This window comes from Saccostrea echinata, unplaced genomic scaffold (assembly GCF_033153115.1).
Source record: "Saccostrea echinata isolate AGI-Se365-2 ecotype Australia unplaced genomic scaffold, CSIRO_AGI_Sech_v1 ptg000042l, whole genome shotgun sequence".
Taxonomy (NCBI): Eukaryota; Metazoa; Mollusca; class Bivalvia; order Ostreida; family Ostreidae; genus Saccostrea; species Saccostrea echinata.
In genome coordinates this window covers 2,427,019-2,444,248 of record NW_026889791.1, presented here as the reverse complement: position 1 = coordinate 2,444,248, position 17,230 = coordinate 2,427,019, and the positions used below count along the sequence as shown (strand labels likewise).

General features: G+C 33.2%; 2 protein-coding genes across 2 annotated transcripts; both read right to left on the bottom strand.

The window, feature by feature from the left end:
- Nucleotides 1-1,410: 1,410 nt before the first annotated feature.
- On the bottom strand, nucleotides 1,411-2,562 carry LOC133201024 (uncharacterized). Its single transcript, XM_061336828.1, has one exon. It carries the CDS (start codon nucleotides 2,560-2,562, stop codon nucleotides 1,411-1,413), a length of 1,152 nt encoding a protein of 383 aa, XP_061192812.1.
- A 12,982-nt stretch (nucleotides 2,563-15,544) lies between these two features.
- LOC133201103 (uncharacterized) lies at nucleotides 15,545-16,520 on the bottom strand. Its single transcript, XM_061336898.1, has 2 exons — nucleotides 16,426-16,520; nucleotides 15,545-16,027 (listed from the first exon to the last, which is right to left on the bottom strand). The coding sequence occupies exons 1-2, from the start codon at nucleotides 16,444-16,446 to the stop codon at nucleotides 15,659-15,661; spliced, it is 390 nt and encodes a 129-aa protein (XP_061192882.1). The 5' UTR covers nucleotides 16,447-16,520; the 3' UTR covers nucleotides 15,545-15,658.
- Between the last annotated feature and the right edge of the window lie 710 nt (nucleotides 16,521-17,230).

Genomic DNA, 17,230 nt, shown 5'->3' with positions numbered 1-17,230 from the left:
GCTTTGTTATGAGGGAGACAGGTGGATAGACGGACACGGTATTTATCCTCCAGGTTTGTTGTGAGACAGATGAATGGACAGTTTAAGTTTATGATCCTTTGTTGTGAGGGGGACATATGTATGGCCACGGGATCATGAAACATCTTTAGCTTATATCAAAATCCGTACTTCATAATAAAATGTTGTAGAAAACAAGCAGATCAAACTTAAAAAATGTTTCAATATTGCTTCACAGAAGAGGTGTTACAGTTCCTGAAACGTTCTACTTTCCCCTTGAACGGTGAGCGAACGCTAAACGAACGCAGAACGAACGATCATTGAACGATGTGTGAACGCTGAACACAACTTGGTGAACGGTTGGTGAACGATGAACGGTGAGCGAACGCAGAACGCGATCGGAGCGCAAACGCGAGCGCAAAGTGAACGGTGAACGAACGGAGAACTCAAGATAAACGATTTATTCGGAATGCCTCTGATCTTTTCCTTGCATTGAAACTATTCTATTGTATTCTAATGTCAGGTCCCCCCCCCCCAAAAAAAAAATAAACAAATAAATAAATAAATAAATAAAATAAATGTTCCAAAATTATGCCAAGAAAGACGATACATGCACATTAATTGAAAATATTTATTTAAAATTTCCTACAATATTTTCTGCACATATGTGTGATATTTAAATTCAACCTTTAAATCACACGATTTTTATCGCTGTAAAACATTGTACATTTTGTAATTATCACTGCATATAGGCAGCTAACCACACAATCAAACTGTGTTTCAAGTTTCAAGTGTACTGAAGAACGTGGTGTAAGGCTGAAATATATACAAAATGAACTTGTACATAAACACATAACAGTCATAGAGTATTCAAACATGCAACAAATATACTGACTAGATAATCAATTAATTGCCATTTATCTGATTTACATACAATTTGAAAGTTATAAGAATACACAGTAATGATATATTACAATATCTCATAGAGCAAACTATGCAAATATCTCAATGCAAAATCATACACTGTAAATTTGGCGGTATCTGCTATTTTTAGAAACGACAAGAAAATACACAAAACGTATGACACCTATGCAAACATTTAAGCAAAATCAAATACTATAATCATGTAAACATTTACAAACATAAAAGCTTACAATGTGCTGTCGGCCGGATGGACAATATTGAAGTTATAGCTGCAAACATGTGCTGCATCCTGCACCAGCATGGAGAACTTAAATGCATTAAACAAAACAAAAAACTGTAAACCAGGAAATATCCGGTCGCACTTAAAAAATGGGTTGTACACAAACTAATTCGTGAACACTACACTCCCCGTCTTATATCATAGATATAACCAATCACTAACTAACATTGACAAAAATCTCAAACTGTTACTGCATAACTACAATAAACTTATTCACAAAGATACAGTTCAAGCAGGAGAACCATCTCGGTTATGGGTCGGTAGTAAACCTTCCTGTCCTTTGCGACACGTACAACAGCTTTCCGAACCATTGCATCATTGCTCTCAATCGGGCGCTCGACTATCCCCATCGGCCACAGGTTCCTATGGACATTTTTCTCACGTGTGAGTACAACATCTCCGGTCTTCAGATTCTCTTTATTTGAGTGCCACTTCTGTCTCTTTTGTAAACTGTCCAAGTAGGTAACGTGCCACTTCTTCCAAAACATATCAGACAGCACCTGAACATGTTTCCAGCTGGCTGTGTACATGTCCTTGATACCCAAATGTTCCGAGAATGATCTGATTTCCCCGTTTCTGGTCAACAGTACGTTTGTGCTCAGTACCATGGGTGATGACGGGTCCATATCAAGCATTATCGGACGAGAGTTCAGTATGGCACAAACCTCTGCCATGAACATGACTAGTACTTCGTGTGTCAGTTCTTTGCCCCTGTCTTGAAGCAGTTTAGAGTTCAAGATCCTGCGAGCACTACCAATAACTCTTTCCCACACACCTCCAATATGGGATGCATGAGGGGCATTAAACAGCCAGGTTGCTCTGTTCTCCTTCAGGTAAGTCTTCATCATATTCTCTTCAACGTTGATGGCATTCCCATCAAGGTCCTCCACAGCTCCAATAAAATTTGTTCCCCTGTCAGAGCGAAAAAGTTTTACTGGTCCACGCAAGGCTATAAAGCGTCTCAGGGCATTAATGAAGCACGAACAAGACATGTCCTCAATCACTTCAATGTGGACTGCTCGTGTAGTTAAGCAAGTAAAGAAGACGGCACATCTTTTACTATGAGCTGATCCACCACACGTCTCTCTGATAACTACAGGCCATGGACCAAATACATCAAGTCCTACAGAGAAAAAATGGGGGTCCTGAGGTGGGCCGATCAACAGGGAGATCTGCCATCTTCTGTTTCTGGGGCATCCTACGTAGCTTCCAACACACAACGCAACCATGAATGATGGAGGATTTGAGTTTCTTTGCTCCCAGGATCCATTAGCCATGAGAACATATGGCGCCTTCAGTAATCGTTCTGACCTGGTGGAAAACCTTGTTATGAATGAAACGTAACAGTAGTACTGCCACATGTCCGTTGGGAACTATAACTGGTTTAAGTGACGAGAGTCCTGTGCTCTTCAGCTTGTTAAAACGACTTCCAACTCTGAGCAGACCTTTATCATCAATAAAGGGAGATAAATCCTGAATACGACTGTTCCTAGGTAGGTCCTATTTTCTCTCAATTGCTTCGAGTTCAGCACCAAAGGCCTGAGCTTACAAATATACTGACTAGATAATCAATTAATTGCCATTTATCTGATTTACATACATTTTGAAAGTTATGAGAATACATAGTAATGATATCTTACAATATCTCATAGAGCAAACTATGCAAATATATCAATGCAAAATCATACACTGTAAATTTGGCGGTATCTGCTATTCTTAGAAACGACAAGAAAATAACAAAACGTATGACACCTATGCAAACATTTAAGCAAAATCAAATACTATAATCATGTAAACATTTACAAACATAAAAGCTTACAATGTGCTGTCGGCCGGATGGACAATATTGAAGTTATAGCTGCAAACATGTGCTGCATCCCGCACCAGCATGGAGAACTTAAATGCATTAAACAAAACAAAAAAACAGTAGACCACGAAATATCCGGTCGCACTTAAAAAATGGGTTGTACACAAACTAATTCGTGAACACTACACTCCCCGTCTTATATCATAGATATAACCAGTCACTAACTAACATTGATAAAAATCTCAAACTGTTACTGCATAACAACAACAAACTTATTCAAAAAGTTACAGTTCAAGCAGGAGAACCATCTCGGTAACGGGTCGGGTGTAAACCTTCCTGTAATTGGCGACACGTACAACAGCTTTCCGAACCATTGCATCATTGCTCTCAATCGGGCTCTCGACTATCCCCATCGGCCACAGGTTCCTATTCTTACGTAAGAGTACAACATCTCCGGTCTTCAGATTCTCTTTATTTGAGTGCCACTTCTGTCTCTTTTGTAAACTGTCCAAGCAGGTAACGTGCCACTTCTTCCAAAACATACCAGACAGCACCTGAACATGTTTCCAGCTGGTTGTGTACATGTCCTTGATATCGAAATGTTCCGAGAATGATCTGATTTACCCGTTTCTGGTCAACAGTACGTTTGTGCTCAGTACCATGGGTGATGACGGGTCCATATCATGCACTATCGGACGAGAGTTCAGTATGGCACAAACCTCTGCCATGAACATGACTAGTACTTCGTGTGTCAGTTCTTTGCCCCTGTCTTAGAGTTCAAGATCCTGCGAGCACTACCAATAACTCTTTCCCACACACCTCCCATATGGGATGCATGAGGGGCATTAAGCAAACAGGTTGCTCTGTTCTCCTTCAGGTAAGTCTTCATCATATTCTCTTCAACGTTGATGGCATTCCCATCAAGGTCCTCCACAGCTCCAATAAAATTTGTTCCCCTGTCAGAGCGAAAAAGTTTTACTGGTCCACGCAAGGCTATAAAGCGTCTCAGGGCATTAATGAAGCACGAGCTAGACATGTCCTCAATCACTTCAATGTGGACTGCTCGTGTACAGTCCCTGAAACGGTTCTACTTTCCCATTTTTCCTTTCGCTCACCGTTCGTTCAGCGTGCGTTCACCGTTCGCTCTCCGTTCACAGTTTTGCGTTCTGCATTCACCGTGCGCTTACATTCACCGTTCACAAAGCGTTCACCGTTCGCTCTCTGTTCGTTCACTTTGCGTTCACCTTGCGTTCAGCGTTCACTTATCGTTCAGCCTTCAATGTCATTCAGAACTCTCAAGTGAAAGGACTTATCTTGTTTGTACATGTAAGGATTTACAGGATTTAAAATTTAATAATTAACATATCGTGTTTAAAGGATCATTATTTCATGGGAAAAACATTATCTACAATATGTTTTATTATTAGTCTAACTTAGCTGTTAGGCTATTTATTAAATTAATCAGGAAAATAAATGCTGTTTTAAGTATGTACCTATGTAGAACTATGCTGATAAATTAAATTTAAATACGGGCAATATACGGGTACTTCAAGCACTGCAACATTTTGTTGTTATGTTAAAGACGACAAATCGTTAATGCAGAGATAATAATCCTTGTCAATTAATTTACCAACTGCAGCAAAATTACGAAAGTATTTATTACTAACACGTTTTTATTGTTTTTTTCAATTACTATAGAAATACATTATTAAAACTAGTTCTGACTGAGAATTATAAATAGTACTGCGGATATCCAGTCAATTAAATATTTTTGGAATGAATTAAATTGATAGTGTGGTTAAAATATATTTATTTAAATGTAATACACTACAATTCATAAATAAAGTCTAATGTTAGAGAGAAAAAAATCCTTTATTTACAATAACTTTATATTCATTCGATATGATTAAGAACCCCCTCCCCCTTTTCCACCTAAATCGGTTACTTACTAGTCAGCTTTTTCAGTATATTTTAATTAATATTTAAAAAGAAGTTAATGTGTTTTGTAGCACAAAAATTTCAGTCTCAAAACAAACATGCATACAGGTATAAAAAAGTCATTAAACAATAGTAGTTCAAAATATACACGTGCCGGCTGTGGAATTTTAAATTGGCCAGGGAGTATGTTTCAAATTTATGTTTATGCCCAATGTATTTGATTTATTTATTTATGTTTTGGAAAAGTTGGAATCAGATCTAGAAATAAAACAAAATGCTAAAACTTCTTGGAAATACTACAGTGTAGCACTTCGCCTTTGGTTTGACAAGACTTTCACACCTGCACAGTGTCGAATGATTTTGATTGACAGGTCAAACACGTGGACTTCGTGTGAACTTTAAGCAGGAAAATAAAAAAACGATTATGACTGTCAAACAAAACGAATTTGTTGATAAAAAAAGGGGCTAAAACGGATAAAACGGAATCTCTCTCTCTCCCTCTCTCTCTCTCTCTCTCTCTCTCTCTCTCTCTCTCTCTCTCTCTCTCTCTCTCATTTGTCCGTTTAATCAAAACTATGACACGTATTACTTAAATATCAAGTTCTGAAATTTTAATCTATAACAAATAATATGAAAGCTTCTTTGTATCATCTTGTCCGAGTATAATCAGGGGAAATTGTCTACAGATACGTGTAGAAGTTTGCTTAATAAATCATCATAAAAAGTGAAAAGACACAAAAATAAATTATTGCATTAAATTTTTAAAATACTAGTGTATACATGCAATATGTTCACAGACCGTAGCAAAATATTTTAATTTTTTTTTCATTATTTTACACGGAATTGCCTTGACACAGAAAAATTTGTATCATTGTTACAACCGTTGTAATTCATTCTATAAGTCAGTAATGTCCTCTTCGAAAATCATTATTTGTAATGGTTTTATATATCAAAAAAGAATTAACATATTTATTTTGAAACTAAAATGATTTTATCTTTTAAACTAAAGCGTTCGGTAACAATGACAATGTTTTACAGCGATCAGAATAGTGTGATTAAACAGCTGAATTTAAATATTGTAAGAAACTTAATTAATAGTTTTACTTAATGTGCATGTTTCATCTTTCTTAGGGCAGTTTTTGAATATTTATTTATTTATTTTATTTGCGCCTGACATTAGAATACAATTGATTAGATACAATGTATGGAAAAGATCAGTGGCATTCCGAAGAAATCGTTCACCTTGCGTTCACCGTCCGTTCACCGTTCACTTTGCGCTCGCGTTCGCGCTCCGTTCGCGTTCTGCGTTCACCTACCGTTCACCAAGTTACGTTCAGCGTTCACACATCGTTCACTCACCGTTCGCTCTGCGTTCGTTCAGCGTTCGCTCACCGTTCAAGTGGTAAAGTAGAACGTTTCAGGGACTGTAGTAAAGCAAGTAAACAAGACGGCCCATCTTTTACTCTGAGCTGATACACCACGCGTCTTTCTGGTAACTACCGGCCACGGACCAAATACATCAAACTAATTCGTGAACACTACAGTAATTGTTACCGAACACTAGTATAAAAGATAAAATTATTCTAGTTGTAATGTAAATATTTTTATTTTTATCTGATATATAAATTCATAACAAATAATAGGGATTTTAAAAGGGGAAACTACTGCCTTATAGAATGAATTAAAACGGTTATAACAAACATACATGTATTTCCGTGCCAAGGCTATTCTGTGTAAAATAACGAGAAAAAAAATTAAAATATTTTACAAAGGTCCGTGCACGTATTGCATAAATACACTCGCATTTTAAAATTTACATGCAATATTATATTTATGTGTCATATCTATTTTTTTATGATTTATAGAGCAGACTTCTACATGTATCAGTAGACATTTCGCAGTGATTATACTCGGACAAGATGATACAGAAAGGCATTCATATTATTTGCTGTAGAATAAATTTTCAGAACTTTATATGTATAAAAATAACATGCTGTCATGGTTTTATCAAACAGACAAATAAGAGAGAGAGAGAGAGAGAGAGAGAGAGAGATTCCGTTTTACCCCCACCCCTCCTTCTCCAAATGTTTGTACCTCTAGCAAACAAAAATTCTTAATTTTTTTCTAAATATGTCAGGCAGTATGAAAAGTAACCTTTTTTTATCAACAAATCCATTTGTTTAACAGTCATAATCAGTTTTTAGATCTAACAAATTTTTAGAGCAAACAAAAATTCTTAATTTTTTTTCTAAATATGTCAGGCAGTATGAAAAGTAACCTTTTTTATCAACAAATCCATTTGTTTAACAGTCATAATCAGTTTTTAGATCTATTCTCTGCTTCAAGTTCACACAAAGTCCACGTGCTTGTCCTTTCAATCAATATCATTCGACACTGTACAGGTGTGCAGGTTTGAAAGTCTCGTCACAACGAAGACGAAGTGCTTGTATTTCCACGAAGTATTAATTTTTAAATAAATAAATGAATAAAATACATTACCCATAGGAATAAACACTTGGAATGATTCAGCCGCGTGAATGTGAAACATACTCCCTACAATTTTAAAATACCATCGCCGGCACGTTTAAATTTTGAAACACAATTGTTTTTTAGATGCATGTATGTTTTGAGACTGAAATTTTTGTGCTACAAAACGCATTAACTTCTTTTTAAATTTTAATTGAAATATACTGGAAATACTAAGTAATGGATTAAGGGAGGGAAAAGGGTAGGGGGCTTTTAAACAAATTGATTTTCAAACATATAAAGTTACGGTGATCATGAAGGAAGGATTTTCTCTCTAACTAAAGACTTTTTATATATGTAAAGTAGAAAAAATTCTGTAGTATAGTATATTTTTAAATATTTTTTTTTAAAACCACACTATCCATTTTATTCGCTCCAAAAATATTTAATTAACTGGATATCCGCAGTACTATTTATAATTCTTAGAACTAGCTCAATATCTATTTTTATAGTAATTGAAAAAAGTGGTAGAAATAAATATTTTCGTAATTTTGCTGCAGTTGGTAAATTAATTGACTTGGATAATTATCTCTCCATTTACAATTTGTCGTCTTTGACGTAACAACAAAATGTTGCAGTGCTTGAAGTATCTGTATATTGCTCGTATTTAAATTCATTTTTTTTTTTCAGCATCGTTCTACATAGGTACATACTTATAACAACATTTATTTTGCAAGGTAAATTAACAAATAACCTAAAAGCTAAGTTGCAATAATAAAAAAAATTGTAGATAATTTTTCCCATGAAATAACGATTCTTTAAACACAATATGTTAATTATTAAATTGCAAAAACTGTAAATCCTTACTTACACTCTACAAAAAGATAAATCCTTTCACTTCGGAGTTCCGAATGACAATAAAGACTGAGCGATAAGTGAACGCTGAACGCAAGGTGAACGCAAAGTGAACGAACGAAGAGCGAACGGTTAACGCTTTGTGAACGGTGAATGTGAGCGCACGGTGAACGCAGAACGCAAAACTGTGAACGGAGAGGGAACGGTGAACGCACGGTGAACGAACGGTGAGCGAACAGAAAAATGGGAAAGTAGAATGTTTCAGGGACTGTACCTGCAAATCTAGAGATTAATTCAATAATTGATAAACATTTTACATGCATTTGAAAATTTGACTGCAGTTGAAGTCTGTTTCGTAATCCTGGAACAGGGAGTCAGGATGGACATGATATCTGTACCCCAGCTTTGTTGTGAAGGAGACAGACGGATGCAGTCAGCATACACATGGAATATGCCCCCCCCCCCCCCAAGCTTTGAGGTGAAGGAGATAGACAAAAGAGAAGGACTGACATGCTCTGCGGAGTTGTGAGACAGACAGAATGATAGATATGGAATATAACCCCCAGCATTGTTGTGTACCAGCTTTGTTTTGCAGCAGGGGTAGGGTTATCTTGATTATTCTCCAATATGTAATGTTTAAAGACTAATTATTACACACATTCATATTCTGTGTATGCTCGATTTCTCAACAGAGGCAGCTATTAGATAACATACAAAAACTGTTGAAACAGGCGCAGCTATGTTAAGGCTTCCCGAAGCTTTAAAATGTGCTCAAAACATAATATGTCATTGCGAGGTCGGTTTTGGTTTTAATTTATAAGTATTGAACTTTAGTAATTTATATAGAGGGTTTCCTCGGCTTCATATAAAACATATTTGTTATGATATCCCATGACTTTGTTGATCACGTGACGGTCATTTATAATTTTTGGAAGTGTTTAATATAAATCGCTTCGGCGCAGCTGATTAACACAATAATTATTAACATTTTGTTATATAAATAAACTCATCGTTTCTTTGTGTATCCGAAATGTGCTTGGTAAAAGTTGTAGTATTACTTGGATACAAAATATTTCGTGATAAATTCAACTTACCTACAAATTTGAGGGTATTTTCCAAACAAAATCGTAATCTGTATTAAAACAAAGCCAACACGCATTTTTCCCAAGCAAGATTCAGTTAGAGAACAACCTCTTCTTACAGATTTCCACAAAAATTCAGATTAATCCTAATTAATCACCTGTGTCAGACTCTTTAATACACACAAAATAAATTCTACCTCCAACCATGGGTATAAAACAGAGTTCATTTCAAAAGTATATTTTTCATAAGCATTTTGAACATGCGGAATTACAATCAAGGGAAGGTTAACGGTGTATTTTTACAATAATCGGACATATAAGACTTAAAAAACCTTTAACGACCTATGAATTTTGCAATAGCTATCTAGCATTTTACATGTAGTTTGAAATAAAGTGTAAAGTTCATGACACTCTCCCCGTCATAACACCTCAAGTTTGCAGTGACTTGACGTCATTTTCCATTATGACGTCATATTTTTGTAGTTCAGAGATGTGAAGGCACAGAGTGCACTGTGATATTTCTTCGGGAAGCCTTAACCTACCTGCGGGACTTGATTAGATTCAGTATTTCGAAATTTCTATGACCTTTACATGACCTTAATTGCAAATAAAGCCTCTTCTTTGGTCAATTTTAACTAACTTTTTCACTTCAATTGTTACTTTCAAGCTAACGTTTGACTGGGGGGTTACTCCATTGACAGAGAACAATTGCCTGTTGTGACCTCCTGACTCGGAGGGGGCGGTTTACCGTGTCCTAATAGGTACTTGATCCAACCCTTGGTGTTTTCAGGGGTCCATGTTTTGCCTTGATCTCGATTTGTACTGTCAATAGATTTATCAGATTGCAATTTGATCATAATCTTCATTTTTTTTACTAATAATCTTTTTTTTTTTTTTTTTAAAGAAACTTGCGAGGGTTGTCCGGTAAAACCGTTCACTAAGCGGGTGTAAAGAAAAATATTTGGCGCACTGAGCTGAAATTTTTAGCAAGAGTTTACAAATAATATTTAAGCATGACTTTTAATTTTTTGACACAATATAGACAAAAATGGGGGTTTTCTTAAGGCACACGGCCAAAAATCAGGGTTTATCATGAATACACTGGTTTAATTTCAAAATAAATCAGGTTACAGTAAAAATTATTACATTCGAATTCACTATCTACTGTCATTTTGAGAAGTTTGAAGTATTTACATCACTTTTGACAGTTTCCCGAGATGTTAAAATGAAATGGTGGTAAGCACAACAGACAAAAAGGCAATGTTTGATTACGTTACGGCTCACCTGACAACTGTCTAAATGAAGATTTAGGACTTTTTAAAAATAACATGGTCGACTTTTTAAGTAAAAAGTTTGATTTGGACTCCCATAATAGCCTAACATGATGATTATTTTCCATTCTAGACAACTTGTCTTAGATTTTACTAGACAATCCTCGTAATTGTAAAAAAAAAATAAAAAAATAAAAACCAAGAAAATCAAAAACAATAACGACAACAAACGAGAATATATGCAAATTGTAACAAACTGTTTTAATCCATATTTATGATATGTTTATGTGTATTTAGTTTTGTTTATTTAGTCAACGCCAAACAAACACTTCATTATTAATTTTTTGCGTCATTTTGTCAAAGTATTGCTGTAGTCTGTTTTAATTTTGAAGGTCATGTCCAGCTTTGCTTAAATTATGTTTTCGTGGGAATATAATTGAATAAATTAGGATCGATTTTGTGTGAACCTCATTTCATTCCAATTTTGTCGTGCAAATCAAGTTATGTTATTTATGACATCATCAATTCGAGGAATCTCTAATTCTATTTGTGAATACATCAGATATCGGACGCTTACCAAATGAAATTTATACCTACAGGATATGAAGTAAATTAAGTTTTTATTTAAACTTCCATAACTTCCTAACAGAAAACCTTTTTTTTATATATTGTGTAACTGAGCAGAGAATAAGGAAAATTCTCTTGGGATTCAAATAAAAAAGAGAAATATAAAGCCTTGACCCACATATTTGCAAAACACAGAATTTGTCAACAAGCGATGTAAAAAAAAGTATAAATTTGAAGGAATTGCAGAGAGAGAGAGAGGTTTTATAGGTTCAATACTCATTGCATCTATTTCACTAATCAATCTTATATTGTTAATGAGTAAATTACTTCCCATGAATAAAGACACATTCTGTGACAATTGAAAAATGATACTTAGTAAAAGTCAATGTGGTTTTGAAAAACTATATCTTTCTGGTTTCAATACAAATTAACTTAAACATAAAGCAGTTGGATATTAAATACAAATTTTATTGCACGAAGTAACACAATGTATAAAAATATTTGGGACTATGTTGCATGTGACTTCACTATTCTGAAAAATCCACATGATTTTTTTTAGTGATTCCCTTATTCTTAATGAGGCAATAATTTCCTGGCGATCCTTTGGTTATTTGAACACTCCTTAATTACAAATGGAACTCTTCGAGAAAATTCATACTTGGCGATTCTGCCGTCTAAAAGGAAAGAAAGATTATAACGCCTAAATAGACAAAATTATCAATACAAATGTATTTTCATAAATTTTACCTGTATATCAAAATATGTTTTTTCATCATTTACCGTCATCAATATCATTCAAAATTCATGTCACGCATGATAATTTTATTAACTTTTCAAAATAATTAAAATAAACAATGTGAAAATAAATTTCATAAACATTTTTTTTTTTCAATTAGAGGAACAAATGAACAAATCAATACCTTTGTTAACATCTAGATCATTGAATAGTTGAGTGCCGAGCTCCGGGTTTTCAAAAAGACTGCTCATTTCTTCCATTGTAATGATGTCATTATCATTACCATCATAGACATGAAACTGACAAGAGTTGGCCAGAATAACGATATCATATCTTCGAGGAATCTTTAAGGGAAAAAAACATATTAATTTCCAAAAAAGGCTGAATTTTGTTGAATTAATAAAAAAAATATACAGGAATAGTTCCGCCCCCCCCCCCCCCCCCAAGATTTTTAGCAGACAAAATAAGATAATTTATATAATATGACAGTATTAAATTAAATAAAAATAGAGTTGCGTGCAGGTTTTAAAACTCATTATATTTTGTATTTTTCTACCTCATAACAAATGCTGCATGATCTATATTGTTTCATTACATAAAGTTACATTTAAGCATAAAAGATGAAACTTTAAATATTAAAGTTATGAAAAATTAACCGGTGCATAAATTTCAACACGGTCAAATTTTATCAATTGTTGTCAATGGCATAAAAAAAATATCTGCTTTACTTGAAAGCTTACACCCTGCATGCTTGTTTCTAAAATTTCTAGTTCAAATGTTAGACAAATATTGTTAATTTGCCTGTACTGCAATGTGAAAAGATTAAAACATATCAATGTAGATTTTGTAACTAGTGGTTGGCATGAGAACTCTAAATATTGACAAATATGTATATATATATATATATATATATATATATATATATATATATATATATATATATATATATATATATATATATATATATATATATATATATATATATATATGAATGTTCCGAAGGAGACAACCTCTTTAATCTACACAACTAAAAATGAAGCGTCTTTAACTTGGCGTGGAATGTTATGTAAAAGATATATAAGATGTAAAAATATTTTGAAGTAAGTAGACTCATCCTTTGTCAACTTGAGTCATCATTCCTCAGGACATTGCTTTTAAGGTAGACTTTAGTAATGAACATTAAAATTGTTTCTTTCTTTATGTTAATACTTATTTGACAATTTAACAAGGGATTGTAAAGTTCTAATCTACTAAAAGGGATACAATTTTTTTGTTTAAATATATTGAATTATGCACATAAATAAGTTAATTGCGTATAGTTATTAGCATGGAAAAAATTACTTTATAAATGGTTTGTTAACTATAAACATTTTTTTAGATATATTTATGTAAAATATTTTTATTGTTCAAAGAAATGGAAACATTTTCTTGATATTTATATCTGTATACCTTATTCGCATATTCGGTGAAAGTGTGACAAATTTCTCATATTGATCCGTGCGTTAAATTGATGGAAGAACGCACTTTTTAAAAAAAATTAATAAACAAAAAACGGGGGCCGTGTCTCCCCCCCCCCCCCAATAATTTTGCCGATATATAGAATACTATAGAGAACATAGCTATTGTACATGTATGCTTGTGCTCCCTCAATAATAACGTCTGATGACCTTTTTTTTTTTTTTTTTTTTTTTTTTGCTTGTCAAGGAATTTTGGTAGTTGATAGTGCCCCCTAACTGAAAATGTACAATTGTGCCCCCTCAAAGTGAAATTGCTTCCTACGGGCCTGATTAGTATGCATCAGTGTTCATCAATCAAATTCGTCATTATAATTTGTAACCAGAAATTGTTCAGATTTCATATCGCATAAACTTCAAAGATTTGGAAAAAAACGAAGGAATGCATCAATTTTTAATCATTTTACATTGGAATAGACACGTGACATAAATTCGTTTCGTAGATTTTGTAATTTCCATTATATCTGATTTAAATTGACATAAATGATACGAGTTCTGTTTCAACGTAACGCATGGTGTTGGTTTATACTGACGTTTTTGAAGCCATGGCGTTGTTATACATAACTATTTTAACGTCATTTATAACGTCAAACATTAAATACAACATATATCAAGAAAAAATGGCTATTATAAAAAATGATAATGTTGAATTTTTTATAGAGAATATTTAGATATTTATAGTGTGGGATTGACATTTCATAGGATTTCAAAAAAAAATCCTCTTGTATATCTTCATAAAGAGAAGTGTTTCTTCCAAATTTTGATTGCAGATGAAGACAAACATAGGTAGGGTAGAACGTTAAAGGTTTAAAAGACTTAAAGGTGATTTTGAAGAACTCCATCCTTAGAGTGTGAACTGTGAGTATAAGTTGGATTCCCAGATGTAGAAGTAAAACCAAGTTCTTCGAAAGTTATAGTTATAATAATGAGACTTACAAAGACAATATTGTTTTAAACCTTGTCTGCTGGAAAAAAAAAAAACATATCGTTCATGCAGTCTTTTTTGTTCTTTTATCACTTTCAATTAAGTGAAAACGGAAGGATGTATGGTTCGCAGATTGCCTGTCTACGTCAGAATAAAAAAAATTCAGTGTATTTCTATAAGACGTTTTAAAATGATTGATTTTAGGCCGTCATTTTCAACTTTATTTACATCATCAGCTGGACCGTAGTTGAAAGAAGAAGAAAAGCAAAAACACCTAAGAGGATTTTGTTTTAGATGTTCAATATCTAGAAACTGTAAGTTGTTTATAATTTAAAAGTTTGGAAGCACCAATTGGGGATTATCTGTAGTAAATGCAGGGTGAGACTTCAACTTGAAATATGGTGGAATGCATATACTGAACTTTTATTATGATTAAGTAGTTGACTCATATTCACGCCATATGCATGTATTCCTTCATCGGCAAATTTGGGTTGAAGAGACCGACAGGTTGATTCGGAATTTTACCTTCCAGCACTCGTGGTGGCTTAAAGGACGAACAAATAATTCCTTATATCCGAATTGAATTACCTTTTTCAAAAATTCAAAAATCTCCATAAATTACTTCATAAATATTGTTTTTATTTCAGATTTATTACAATATAAATTATGTCAACAACCCTTCAGCCTGGGATCTCTAAACGTCTCTTAAATCATATTATCCTGTCCCATATTCATTGGCAAAACTTCTACCATATATATTTGAAATATTGACTACAGTTTCCTGCACAATATAATGCAATACTTAACCTGTTAAACAAAGTACAGGTATATTTCAATGTTTTTGAAGCATTCTTTACCAGAATAAGGAAGAGATATATTATTATTAAATTGTTCATCGTGGTTAAACGGTCATATAACAGATTTACTTTTTTATACCCATTTTTTTTTTTTTTAATTTATATTTTTTTTTTAATAAAATCATAGATTTCATATTGCGTTTCTGACGTCTTCTTTAAACTTATCAAACACTAGACTATATTTTTCATTTTTTACAAAGGATTACAATGTTTATTTTTTACATGATTTTCAATGTGCCTTTTTCATATTCTGCATGTTAAAGTGTGGGTTTTTTTTCTCCGAATTTTTGTAGTCACAACTTTTAATAAAACAAGACAATAAAAATTATTATAAATTAAATTTTATTTAACAGATATTCAAATCATTAGCAGTTTGTGTCATGTACACATGTATTTCTAGTAAGTCAACATTTTATAATCAAAATTACTATCAGACAATTTAACCTCTGAAGACCCTTCTAAACCAGGATCTTCTTCTTGGTTTGCTTTTTCCGGATCCGCCGATATCTATTTTTACTCTGACACCGGCTTCCACACCATTACCGACATTTTTTGCATGACCTGAAATATCTACATTGTCCTTTTTCCAACCGATGTTAGCGATCCAATGTCCGTCTACGTTTGTTTTTCCAAGCATTGAAAAGCCAGAATCTTTGGGTTTGATTTTGACCCCAACCTCTGGTCCACTATCACCGATTCCTCCAAATATGTGGACGGGAGGTAAACTTACAATGGATTGTATTGGCAGACTTTGTGGGTTAACAATTGTAACCAATGTTGATAGTATCAAAACGAGGACCAAGTTCATCTATATAAAGAATCAAATACTTTATATAATTTATGTGTATATATTACTAACATCATACTGTAGACGTACTTTTCCGCCTCAGATTTATTTACGCTATGTTTACGCTGTTACAAATTTTCCGCGGAAATTTGTCGCAGCGTACTTAAGCTGCATTTAAGGCATATAGTGACAATCTAAGAAATCCGCGTAAAATTACACCCGCGGATTAAACCAAAATTTTGATTCGGCGGAATAAATAACTTGTGCTGAAAAGTACGTTTACAGTATTCCATTGTGTATTTTTAATGAAATTTTCACGTGCATGCGTCGTATATAACGATATTTTTAATGATTATTCTGGTATACGAAAAGTTCTGAAGAAAAAACTTTAGCTAGGGATAAATCTTACAAGAACTTACCTTTCTTATAGCTTTGTACATTTTTGTAGCTTTTATCCTTTGGAAATAATGTACTTTAAGCTGATAAAATCTGTTTATATAGAGAGTTATATTGGAATTTTCTATGTTCGTCAGTGTTTAACTTTTTATTGGAAAATCCCTTATTCTATTTTGGAAAATTTATAGTGTCGAAGAATGCAAGTCTGTCAACTGACAATCATTTTTATGCATTAATAATTCATATTTCGAGAACTGTAAGATTTTGCAAAATGAATGGACAATTAAATGAAAATCTTTTACGTAATATGTCAAAGGTGAAAAACGGTGCTAATTTATCAAAAAAAAATAATAATAATAATAATAACAATAATGAAAAATGCTGCAGAGTTCAACATCGAACAATTTTCTGAGGTGATACTTATTTAAAGCAGATAAATTAAAATACTATTAGCTATTTATTGTAAATGTATATTTTGCGAAAGACAATTTCTTTAAGATAGAGAATGCCTTGATCATAATTCAGTTTTTTGTATCTACTTTTATTTGGACGCTTTGTGTGACGATTTAAATGATATTACTTTCACTCAAATGAAAACGTCCCTTTTTTCTCATCAGAACTGAGATGAGAATATTTTTTTTAACAATACTTGTTCTTGTTAAAAATACCTTTGATTTAAGAAAGGGGGTCAAAAATTCTACATGTATTTTAAGGATTTTAGACAGAGTATACTGAACATTACTTTATCAAATGTCCATCATATATTGTTCAAAGAAATTTACTGGTAAAAAAAAAATGATATTGATGTTGTTTCTGAACTAGACACTC